The sequence below is a fragment of the Labrus bergylta genome, chromosome 8 (genome assembly GCF_963930695.1).
Source record: "Labrus bergylta chromosome 8, fLabBer1.1, whole genome shotgun sequence".
Taxonomy (NCBI): domain Eukaryota; kingdom Metazoa; phylum Chordata; class Actinopteri; order Labriformes; family Labridae; genus Labrus; species Labrus bergylta.
Window position 1 is genome coordinate 15,332,598 of NC_089202.1, and position 13,053 is coordinate 15,345,650.

The following is a 13,053-nucleotide window of genomic DNA, read 5'->3' on the forward strand; positions in this document are numbered from 1 at the left end:
GTAAAAAAGCAAATCATCAAAATGAAGTTGAAATGTACAGAATATAGAACACAAATAAATCCAAATATCACAAACACACACACGCACGCACGCACACACACGCACACGCACACGCACACACACACACACACACACACACACACACACACACACACACAAAAGGGAACTTGGCCATAAACTGCTAGTTTTGACATAGCCTACTGGAAATAAAAGTCATCTTCCTTTCATATTGTAAAGACAACTGGTTAAGGATGCTTCCTTGTTTCTGTATAAAAGTTAAAATAAAACAAAGTGAGACTTGAATAATTTATTTTAATGTTATCAAATATATTAAAAAATAATGCAAAACTGCCGAGAGGGAGGAGGGTGATGAATGCAAATTTTGACACAGCACTTCATACTACAATGAATTCAAAGTTCACTGTGACTCAACACCAACCTAAATTCACCACAGCAACACAGTCCACTACAATAACAGCCCTCGAAAAGAGGATTGAGGGTGTGAATGAACACAAGCAATAGGCTACATTTCAGTAATTTCTTTCCTTTGAGCACTTAAAGTGGCAAAAGCCTTTCTCAAGACTACACTCGCCTCTTTCAACCGGACTTGTTTTTTTGCAGCTGCTGGGAAGAGGAGGAGTGTTTTTTTGTGATTTTTGACTAGGAAATTGTCAAAAAACATAAGAATTGAAGAGATGTAATTTAAGGAGCATGACCTATAGTACATGGCTGCTTTTAATGTTATGTTCTGACCCACTGATAAGCTACAGATATAAATCAAGAGCATGACCTGTAGCGTTGCAGTTTGATAGGCTACATTATGCTTTGAAGAAACTAGAAGTAGCCTAATATCAAACTCCTGTGACACAGCGCCATCTAGTGTTAATCAGACACAACAATTGTGATAGCCTATTTCTCCCGACCAGACATGTCCCTGCTTTTGTTTTTAATTCAAACTAGTTCATTGCCAAGAATCTTTGGAAAAAAAAAATCACACAAACACACACAATGCCATCAATGATAACTCCAACAAAGAGAAAAACAAAAACAAAAACAGTAGCCTAACATTTGTGTTGCAATCAAAGATTTCCAGTCACAGCTTGGGTAAATGTCCTCTTCTTGTGGATTGCATCATCAAGTAAACTCCGGTGTGAAACAAGATGATGCTGTGAAACAGGGGAGTGACTGAAATGAATAATGTTTAAAAGGTTTGGACTCTAACTTTATGCTTCTTCTACTCATAGTAAGTATAAAACAGAAGACACAGTTCAAACCGAGAGAGGAGGAACAAAGAGAAACATGACATTTGACTGGAAGAATCTTTACTGTGTTTTGTTGGCGGCTCTGATGGGTAAGAACGATCATTTAGTGATTTACTGTTACACAATGTTACTGAAGCGACTGGTTAAAAGCACTAGTTATATTTTTCAATGCTATCTTAAGAATGCTTGTTATGGGGATTTTGCGATATAGATTCTGCAAGGCCTATGATTAGCCTTTAACTTGTGTTAGTAAAGGAGTGGGATTCATGAATATATCTGCTTATCATGGGGTTAACATATAGAAAGAATAAATCACCTTTATATGGCCAAAAGAATGTGTTTATATGATGCATATAGGATCTTTGTTAACTGGAAGTACTGTACGATTCTTCATGCATCCCAGGGTCTGCTGGAAAAAATTATGTTAAAAAAAAGGGATTTGTCTGCCATTGACTTGAGAGACCAAGTCATAAACCAAACCATGTCTCACAGAGCTGCATATCCACTCCTCGTCTCCTTCAGGTGCACCATGTTCTCAGGCCTGGGTGCAGATTACCTGGGCAGGTGTAGTGACAGCTGGTTTCAGTACCACTTTCACCTGTTCATCTTCATGCCTCTCAAACTGCGCCTTTACCTGGTCTTTAAACGGCCGGGACATCATGGGAAACACATTAACCTGGACCCCAGATGGACTGGAGAATAGCGTGGACATACAGTGTGCTGTGTTTAATCCAGAAACAGGAGTCTCCACCAGAACAACCACTATTGTAGAAATAAGGAGTAAGTGTAATGCTTTACTGGTTTCCTATGACACTTCAGAGTTTTAATGGGGCCCTTTAAGTGGGGAGTTTGAACCATGACAAGCCAAAATGAATTATTGGATCTCTATTAAAACTCAAACAATGTCTGCAAAATACAATGAAAGCCACATTATTTTCCTCTGCAGAGCTTCCAATTTGATGCTTTGAGTAAATGTAGTCTTTAATTACTGTATTTTTACCTAAATAAAAGTGAATACATCAATTCAGCTATATACAACTCAATTGGTTTTGACATATTTGAGTTTAACATTTGCATTATGATTTGAATGAATGGATTCCTCTCTGTTTGGTGCCCTTTGTTACAGATCCACTGTCGGTGCAAATCAATCCACCCAACAATGTCCCGTCTCTCAACAAGTCTTTGGATCTCGTCTGCCATGACGCAACATCAAGGGACCCTTCAGGCCCCTCACATTGGATGGACCAGGTGGTTTTCTGGTACAAAGATGGACAGAAAGTGACCCTGCGGGATTATGTGCAGCAGCTGCAAAACAACTTCACTCTTCACTTTGACTCCTTGCTGCCCTCCGATTCTGGATTCTACCACTGTGAGATTTCTGGACAAAAGGCAAGAGTTTTCAGCAGCGGCTATCAACTCAGCTGTGAGTACACATGAGGTTAGGAGTTTTAAACAAAGTTTAAGATTTCGTTTTCTCAAACCAGTTCACTCTCTAATCTCTTGTAGTTGATCCATGGAACGTCAGCATCAGCGGGCCCGACGCTGTGTTTCCTGGCAGACAGAGTACATTCATCTGCTTGACAAGTTGCACCATAAATGTGGACTGCACTGTAAAATGGCAGTTCAAGGATGGTTTCCCCATCGGACAGTACTTATCAGTCCATGAAAATGAGCTCAAATGGACCCCTTCCATACCGGGTACTTTTCAAATCTTCACTTGTGTTGCTGAAAATGCAGCTGTTGGACGTTCTGCTGAGGCCACCAAGATGGTAGAAGTTAAAGGTACAGACCACACTTACATATTTAATATTTTGTATACCATCCCATCAGGTTCAAATGTCTAAAAATCGGATCCTTTCTGTCACCGTTGTCCTTATACAGGTATCCCTCTCTCTGGATCAGAGTCTGTGCGATTTAAAGGACTTTTTCCAATGATCCTCTGCCTGGGACTGCTGGCGATTTTTGATTCAGCCGTTAATTGTTGAAGCTCAAATATGTATACACGCCCTTTTCACATGTGTGGGTTTCATATTTTTGTAATAATATTTCAGGTAGAATAATTTGTTGTCCCTTTCGACCCTTTTAAGGTTTAAACACACTGATTCAAGGATGGAAGGGACAACGGAAGGAAGGGACCCCCCCCCTTCCTGTATATTTGATTTATACTTGTTTTAATAAACAAGCACAGCTGTCAGTTTACAAAATGAGTCTTGAAGAAGTGAAATGTATCTGAAACATAATTACTCAATAAAAAGTTACTTGAGCAAAATTGGGTCATTTTGAAAATTAAAGGAAAACTTTTGGTTGATTCTTTTTCATCAAATCAATTACTGTACCAACATGTACAACACTACTCCAAAATGTCCAGCAGAGGTCTCCCTACTACCTGAAACACATTTCGTAGCAAGCAATAACATTGAAGGGCAATAAAACAATACAAACAGCACAATATGGCAACACTATTAGTATGCCTACAACATATTAGGCTGAACCCAAGTGAAGGCACAGAAACGGTCTGTGAATGTATCTTTGTTTATGGGACACACAGGTTACGTGGCTGCAAGCCATAAAAAACAAACAAGGTCCTGACCAATGCTTGCTGGTTTGGGGCTGTGCTGGTGTCATCTGAATGCTCCAGACTCCTCTCTTCCTTTGCAGGCCTGGGCTGGGCTCACTGGAGAGCCAGTAGGTGTTGTGCACTGCAGAGAGTTGAGCTGGTTCTCCTCTCAGTTCACTGAGTAGGCTACTATAGAGCCAGCTTGACAGCTAGAAGTCCTTTCAGTGGCTCATGCTCATTCACCAAGGTCCTCACTTCCATTGGATGTATCCATGGTAGCATGGGCACCAATGTCTTCACAGTCAACAGCGGAAATGAGACATATCCTCTTAATCACAGACATTTCCCATGCCCTCAAAATATATCAAATAGTTCTCAAATCCCCAACCATCTGATATTGTGGATTTTTAGTTCTTATAGTGCCTCAGCTCTGGCCTCAGGTGGTCAGGTCTGCTGCTTAAGTCCTGGGAATAGAAAGAAGGAGCCTGATGCTGAATCCTGCTGTCCTTGTTGGGACAAGTTAATGAAAGTGCTCAGTCACCCTCAGATCTCTGCTAACAGTCTCATTTGCTGTCCTGCCAAGAATTCCAGTGTTGCATCTTCTCCCTCTGAATTACCTGCTAATGCTGGGGCTTTTTAGAGCTGCTGGCTCTTCAAGAAACGTAGCCTATACTACTCACTGTGTCCTCCTCTGAATTCAAAGGCACTATCTCCCAAGCAAGGTCTGCATTGGCAGTTGTCATCTCAAGTTGGTCTCCCTGCTGGGAATACAGTCCTGAGTGCTGGCTATGAGGCCAAGTTGTTTCATTTGACTGGCCTGGTCACTTCTGACACCCCACTTCCTTGGGGTTCTTTTTTAAACTCCCTGTGTTTTTATTGTCAGTGAAGATGCAATGAAAAAGATTATAGATATGTGAAACAAGTGAAAACAGGAAAAATATACATCCAGACATTTGTAAGAAGCTTTAAAAGAGGAATAGGAGTATTTCTTTGACTAAAAAGGCAAATGAAAAATATCACAATGCATGCGCAGCTTCACAGCAGTAACAAAACGCGGACTGATCTAGACCACCCAATTCAGCCCTTTTTAAACCTGTAGCCCCTCCCACTGGGTGGTATCAACCCTACTACGCCATTTCTACAAACATATTTTCTTATTAAGCCCAATTAAAGCAGCACAAGCGTTCACACTATGGTATTATAATAAAATTATGATATTTCTTCACATTTCATTCAAACTTTAATTATTGAATGTAATTCATTCTAACAAACAGTAAGCCTTCAATTATTTCAATCACATGACAAATAATGCAGGCCACATCCGGCTATTTCAACAGCGGAAATGGGAATCCTCAGGTTTCCCAAATCAAACCATAGACGGGCGATGGCCGGATGAAAGGCTATGCAGCGAATGTGAATGAGATAGGTGGAAATAAAGCTGTTGGTCTGTAGATTAAAACTAGGCTAGAACTTTAAATTGAGCAGTGAGAAAGTTTGTTTAGGCCTATTTTTAATTGTGTGTTTAGTGCACGGCCTGCTTTCAGTAGGCTATAGGCCTAACTAGTGACAATTTTAAAGAGCAAAAAAACATCTATGGTTTTTTATGCTTCAAAGATGTTGAAATGCTAAAAATCCAGGTAAATTTCTCTGTGCTAAACCTAAAGAAAAGGGGGGAAGGGTAGACAGAGGAAAAGGCTTCAATAATCGTTAACTTGTGTCAGACAATCCGTCTTATTAATTCATTAATATGTAGGCCTATTCAACTAAAAGATAGCCTGCTCATTTTGTTCAGTAACGTTAGTAGCACATTTGGCGTATTATTGTTATTATTATTATTACTACCAATTTCATGTAGCCTATTTAATTGTTGGTGATTACATGTAGGCTAACTGAGAGGCAAAGGTGATTGGTCACCACCTCATGACTCATTTCAATAATGCTACACACTGTGTGTGTTTTTTTTTAATAACAATAACTCTTTCCAGTGTAGTTACTGTGTAATTTTCCATTATTGTATTTTTTATTTATTTAACTGATGTAAATATGTTTGATTTGATTTTTAACTACTATTTTTATTTTTAATAATTTCTTAGTTGTCATAGTTTTTCTTTTCTTATGAGAGCATTTCAGGTCAGGCTCTTTGCGTGTTTAGGCTACATACACAAACACTGTTCGCTACCCATCCCAGAAATGTCCTCTTTCACAATATGAGTAACACTCTTTAATGGCCTACAGTCCCGCCCATTTTCATGTCCTATTCATTAAATGCCCTGATAGTCACAGGTTGATGTATGACTCATGAAGAACTAAAGGCATCTGGGGATTTCCAGGATTTGTTTTTATAAATACCTTTTTTTAAATGTTATTATGTAATGATTATTTTACAATTGATAGAATATCGTTAGACAATTAGTGTGAATTGGATTTTTGTGCGTTTGGGTTTCTATAGTTCGAGTTCACTGCATTATTATTATCATTATTATAAGACAGCCATGATACACATTCTCAGATACAGCAATGTAGTTTGTTTATCTGTTAGGGTCCCGTTAGCTGTGAAACCTAGAAGAATGTAAACACATTGAAAACATAATTAAGCACTGTTGTGGTTATGCATTGTTCACGTCTTACATCTAAGAATATATTGTAATCTAAATCTACCTTACAATGTGCTTGGATGTCAAGACTTTGTGGATATGACTGTGTTCCTCACTTACATTCAAACATTAATCCCTAAAAATGTAAGAAGTGTAGGCTACCTCATACCTACATTTTCAGATAGTTTAACCAGAGGTGTCTACTCTGCTCTGTACACATCTCATTTAAAGCCTTTATTTGCAAACAAAAGCTGCAATGTCAAGACATGTGAGGAGAGAGAAGAATGGGGGAAAACTTGCACAAAGTAAAACTTCAGGACTGGTAGTCGAACCTGCGGTCAGTTTATTAGTCAATGGTAGTGTCTGGCATTATTTAAGAGCCCAACGCTAAAAAAATTAAAGACGACTGTTGTACATTTCATTATTTCCATGCGCCAACATGCAGTTTGCAATGACAGAGATTTTGTGTTTTGAATCTATAACCTGCAGTCTTATAAAATTCATCTTTAGTTAATGCCAAAAAACCCCAAAACAATTTAAAATAGATCTTTTTCCTCTAAGGAGCTGTGTTTGTTTTCTCGGCTCCGCTGAGTTTCATGTTGAGGATATAAAGCTGTCACCGCCCCCACACAGCACCATGAAGCTGTTTGTCTCTGTGACCACACTCTGTCCTGCATATGTTCGACTTTATTGACTATCACCATAAGTATGAATTTGGTAGGCTCTGTGTGCATCATTATTTCCATGTGCCAACATGCAGTTTGCAATGACAGAGATTTTGTGTTTTAAAACTGTAACCTGCAGTCTTATGAATTCATCTTGAGTGAATGCCCCCAAAAAAACCAATTTAAAATAGATCTTTTTCATACGATGTGAGGATAGCATCATGATCATTCCTGACCTGTTTTGTAATTGTTAACATTCAGTTTTCGGTACAAGTAGGCTAACTTATTTTGATTTAAAAAAAAAAAAAAAATCATACAGCAGCCTATAAATGTGTTGAGTTGTAGTGATGTCGGTAAAAATGTCCGGCCCACTGGAGGTCTCATTTGAACAAATCCGGCCCCCGACCCAAAATGAGTTTGACACCAGGACCCACTGGAGGCCTACCAACTCTTACATAAAAAAACGATACTTCAATTTCTAATATTTTCAACCAATCACATTTATTTAAAAGGCTAGATATCATGCAGTTTGGAACTGAAAAGCCAAGGTAGGAACACAATAAAAAAATAAACAGCCTTTCAAGACGATTTTATTCCAGTAGACCGATGTGGTAGCCTACGCAACGTAAAGGCTCGGCGATTCATTTTCAAACCATAGGATGCAGAGGTCCCCAAATGACTTGAGTGCTTCGTCCCAATCGACCCAATCAACTTTATTTTGTATTTCAAAGCGTCATTGAGTGGATTTAGAAATGAGATAAGCCTACAAGAGCAATTTCTTTTTATCAAATCCGCTGCTGTTGCCACTGATAAAATATATTCAGGAGTGCATCGATGCAGCTCGTGATGGATATCACAGCGAGCCTCTGCCCGTTAAAATGAACAATCACAGTCATCCCGTGTGGCTCCTCATGAACGATTTGTACAAAATGACTTATGAAATCTACGACTGACATAATCGTCTTCCATAGTGGGTCCATGATAATTTCACTGACGAGGGAGATTCAAGATCCAAGAGGCAAGATTTCTTCTTGGTATAAAGTTTGATTCACAGTATGTCTGATTGTAAAAGAGACCAGACGTACTCTGGATGGATCAGGAAGGGGACAGACCTTTTATACAGTCGACGTGTCATACTTGGGGGCGATGGTTTAACATTGTAACATATATTATGTTACAACATTGACCGCCCACCGACTGATTCTTCTGGCTGTGATGACGTAAAGCTCTCCTCCGATTGGTCGCCCAGCTTCGTCAACTTGCGAACCAATCAAACCTCTGCAGGTGGCGACTCAGCACTGGTGGATGTTGTCCCAGGTCAGTCCCGCACACACGCCAAAAAACACGCACACATCCACAGGTAACACTGTGACCAAACCCTGTGACGCTGCTGTCCAGACACTGCTGCCTCTGCCTGGCTCGACAAGCTTTGCTGAGACGGAGAGATGTTCGCTGTTATCTGCAGAGGACTTTAATCCTCCTCGATGAAACTGTTCAAAACTCGCAACTTTACAACAGAGTCTGCGTGCAACAAAGTGTCTCAGAAAAATCATGAGCATACGCAGTTTTTTTTTAATTTTCACAACGTGAAGGAAATTGCGAGTGAGAACAAGGTATTATAATTGTATTTATTAACAGTGAAGAATAAGAAATTGATTTGTCCTTTTCCCTCGATGTTTGATGCTCTCGCGATGTGCATTTCAAATTTAATTTTCAAAGCAGTCTGTGTGCACTGAAGTTTCTAAGAAATAGCTTTTTTAATCATGATAAGCCTGCACAGTTTTAATAGCCCAAAGTGGAGGGAATTCAGGGTGACAACAAAGCATCAAAACTTTATTAATTAACAGTGTCAGTATCAACTATCTAATAATATATCACATTTAACATTAATTACATTCATTTAGAAATAGCCTATGTAATCATGAGAAGCTGTGGGTGAAAAAGTAACATCACACTCCCAATGAAGATTTTGAAGTCAACGTATCTTTACTCAAGCAGTGCACAGAATCTCACACATCACAGAGCTGTGGGAGAGGAGCTCCCTGAACAGAGAGGAGTCTCAGTATTTAAACACTAAACAGATAACACTTCATCATGCTACATAAAAATAGAGAAGTTCTCTCTTCTCTGAGAGGCACAGTTTCACCGGCTTACTTGCTTACTCCCACTAAACTTCTAAAAGAAACTTCATCATCGTGAGCACAGCACTCAGTTACACACTTAGTATTTTTCTATCAGTAGCCTACACAGTTTTTTTTATTTCGATATGATATTGTGACCAAAGCGGAAGAAATTAACCCTTCTATTGTCTTTGGGGTCAATTTGACCCCATTCAGCATTTAACAACTCTAAATAAACAACTGAAATCATTTTCATTTTTTTGCTTCATATTTAATGACCATGGGGTAAACATAACATTTAAATTGACATGTTGATTTGTGTTCAATGTCCTGTACACATGTACGCATCGGTGTTCTTTGGGGTCAATTTTACCCCAGACTGTTTTAGCTGTATAAGAGTGACAACAAGGCATTAAACATTTCTATTTTATTTATTAACAGTGAAGAATTACAAGTTGATTGTCCTTCTGTAATAACGTGTTTGTGCTGATTCATAGGTTCTGTGAATGTCATGATTGTGTGTGTGTTTTTAGGTGAGAGTAGCCCAACTAAAGTTTTAGTCAAGGGCCAGAATTTGTAAAGAAATGGCCCATTTAATAGTTGTCTACACAGTTTTTATTATTTTATTTGGTATTGTACCCAAGGTAGAGGAAATAAAGAGTGACAACAAGACATTCAAAATAATCTTTTTTATTTAGGTCATGAACAGAGTGAAGAATACAGCATTTGGTTTGTCCTTTTCCCTCAATGTCTGATGGTCTCTCTCGATGTGCAGTGCTGCACAGTGTAGGCTCCACTTTCTGCGGAGGGTTTTAGGCTATACACTTGCATCACCCGATGAGCTTCTCTTCCCATTCGTCCATACGAGCAGAGATTTTTTAACTCCTCTGCTGACTGAATATCACCATCAGCAGTGCATTGATCCAGCTCATGATGGGTATCATAGCGAGCCTCTGCCCGTGGAAGTGAACAATCACAGTCATCCCGTGTGGCTCCTCATGAACGAGCTGGACATACCGGGTCATAAAATTCATTAGAGACATTGTCATCTGCTGCAGTGAGTCCATGATTCTGTCGAGGGCAAATTTTTTGTAGTTTGAAGAGTGAGTTCTGGTAGAGCAGGACCAGACTGAATTCAGCAGGAACGGGACAAACATTTATGAGACACATTTTCGGCTTCTTGAAAATCTCGCAAAACCTCTCCTCTCCGGAGTTGTTTTTCGGCTCCGCTGGGTTTCATCTTGAGGAAATAAAGCTGTCACCGCCCCCGCACAGCAACATGAAGCTGTTTGTCTCTGTGACCACACTCTGTCCTGCATATGTTCGATTTTATTGAATATCACCATCAGTATGAATTTGGTATCTGTGTGTCACACAGAGCCTGGCAGTTGAAGCGAACTCTCACAACCCTCCAGTGGAGCTCCTCACTATCGACTTCACTGGTTGCAGAGTGTCGAGAATCACTTCGCGGACTCCTCCCAGCACCCAAAGGCGAGTGTAGGCTAGTGAGCCAATAGGCTGTATCTCATCTGATCCTACTACTGACGATAGACTGTTTGCTCGAGGAAAACTTGGTCGACACGGAGGAGGCTGTGAGGACTCTTCTTTTGCTCGGCGTTTTGTTGCCAGCCACGCTGTTTTTTTTATTGAGTAGGAAGTTGTCTGCCTTCACAAAGCATTTCACAGGACATGTCGATGTGATCACAACCTTTTACGCTGTTGTTCAGAGGACTCTGCTGCCTCTGTCTGGATCGACAAGCTTTGCTGGGACGGAGAGAGACTCGCTGTTATCTGCGGAGGATTTTAGGCTATACACTTCCTCGGTGAAGCAGTTCAAAACTCTCAATTTCAAATCAGTCTGTGTGCAATGAAGTTTCTAAGAAATACCATTTTAACCATGACGAGCCTGCACAGTTTTAATAGCCCAAAGTGGAGGGAATTCAGGGTGACAACAAGGCATTAAAACTTTATTTATTAACAGTGAAGAATAAGAAGGTATATGTCTGATTGTCTCTCTCGGTGTGCACTGCTGCAAAGTGTAGGCTACACTTTCTTCTTGTTGTTGAGCCACTTGCATCACCCGATGAGCTTCTCTTCCCCTTCGTCCATACGAGCAGAGATTTTTTAACTCCTCTGCTGACTTTCATGTTGAGGATTTCTTGACACCGTCCTCACACAGCACCTCGGTGCATATGTCGTTGACATCATCCTCTGATGCGGTGCTGTTGTTTTTCTTGAATATCACCATCAGGAGTGCATTGATGCAGCTCATGATGGGTATCATAGCGAGCCTCTGCCCGTGGAAGTGAACAATCACAGTCATCCCGTGTGGCTCCTCATGAACGAGCTGTACATACCGGGTCATGAAATTCATGAGGATGTTGTTGGTCTGTCTTCTTCACCTCTCCAGAGCTGTGTTTAATCATGAGTTTCATGTTAGTAGTTTGACTTGTAGCAAAGGCCCAGATTTATTTATGACTTCAGGAGCAATGAAACACAATTTTAAGGCACATTCTGAAAAAATCTGATCTAGGAACTGGTCAGCAGTGAAATGGGCAGTCACGGCTTCAGCACAACTCGGGCAAGTCAAGTACAGAATGTCATGTAAGGTGGATTTGTTGCTTCTTTTATACCCTTAGCCAGACCTCGAAATGTCCAACCACAGCTCAATCATCCAACCAATATTAGTCTATGGGAGCTCAAGGTGTAAAAACAGCTGAATTCTCAAACCAATGTGAAGCTATGGTAGCCCAAAGATGCAATAACAGCTGAAGGCTCCAACCAATATTAGTCTATGGGAGCTCAAACATCGAAAACCACATCTGAATCATCCAACCAATATTAGTCTATGGGAGATCAAAGTTGCAACAACAAAATAAATGGGTATTTAATCATGAGTAAACGACACAGTTTTTATTATTTTATTTGATATTGTGCCCAAGGTGGAGGAAATAAAAAGTGACAACAAGACATTAACGTTTTAATTTTTATTTAGGCTGTGAACAGAGTGACGAATACAGAGATTGATTTGTCCTTTTCCCTCGTTGTCTGATGGTCTCTCGCGATGTGCACTGCTGCACAGTGTAGGCTTTTTCTTTTTAGGCTGACTTTCATGTCGAGGATTTCTTGACACCGTCCTCACACAGCACCTCGGTGCATATGTCGTTGAGATCACCCTCTGATGTGCTGCCGTTGTTTTTCTTGAATATCACCATCAGCAGTGAATTGATGCACCTCGTGATGGATATCACAGCGAGCCTCTGCCCGTGAAAGTGAACAATCACAGACATCCCGTGTGGCTCCTCATGAACGAGCTGTACATACCGGGTCATAAAATTCACGAGAGACATGGTCGTCTGCCACAGTGACTCCATGTTTCTTTCTTGTTTTTGAGCGGTTTCCTTCTCCTCCAGAGCTTTGTCTCTTCTTATTCATCTCCGCTGAGCTTCACATTAGTAGTTTGAAGTTTCTCCTGTTGTTGCTCAGATTTTGTGTTTTAAAACTGTAACCTGCAGTCTTATGAATTCATCTTGAGTGAATGCCCCCCCACAAAAATAATTTAAAATATTTTTTTTTCATACAATGCGAGGATAGCATAATGATCATTCCTGACCTGTTTTGTAATTGTTAATATTCAGTTTTCGGTACAAGTAGGCAAACTTATTTTGGGTCGGCCCCCGACCCAAGATGAGTTTGACACCAGGACCCGCTGTAGGCCTCAACTCTTACATAAAAAAACGATACTTCAATTTCTAATGTTTTCAACCAATCACATTTATTTAATAGGCGAGATATCATGCAGTTTGGAACTGAAAAGCCAAGGTAGGAACACAACAAAAAAAGGACGAGACAATT

The 13,053-nt window shown here is 40.1% G+C and overlaps 1 protein-coding gene across 1 annotated transcript; it reads left to right on the top strand.

Annotated features, from left to right (window-relative positions):
* The first annotated feature begins 1,204 nt into the window (after positions 1-1,204).
* LOC109989010 (uncharacterized) lies at positions 1,205-3,568 on the top strand. Its single transcript, XM_020640612.3, has 5 exons — positions 1,205-1,351; positions 1,785-2,042; positions 2,389-2,685; positions 2,769-3,044; positions 3,144-3,568. Exons 1-5 carry the CDS (start codon positions 1,300-1,302, stop codon positions 3,245-3,247), a joined length of 987 nt encoding a protein of 328 aa, XP_020496268.2. The 5' UTR covers positions 1,205-1,299; the 3' UTR covers positions 3,248-3,568.
* The last annotated feature ends 9,485 nt before the right edge of the window (positions 3,569-13,053 follow it).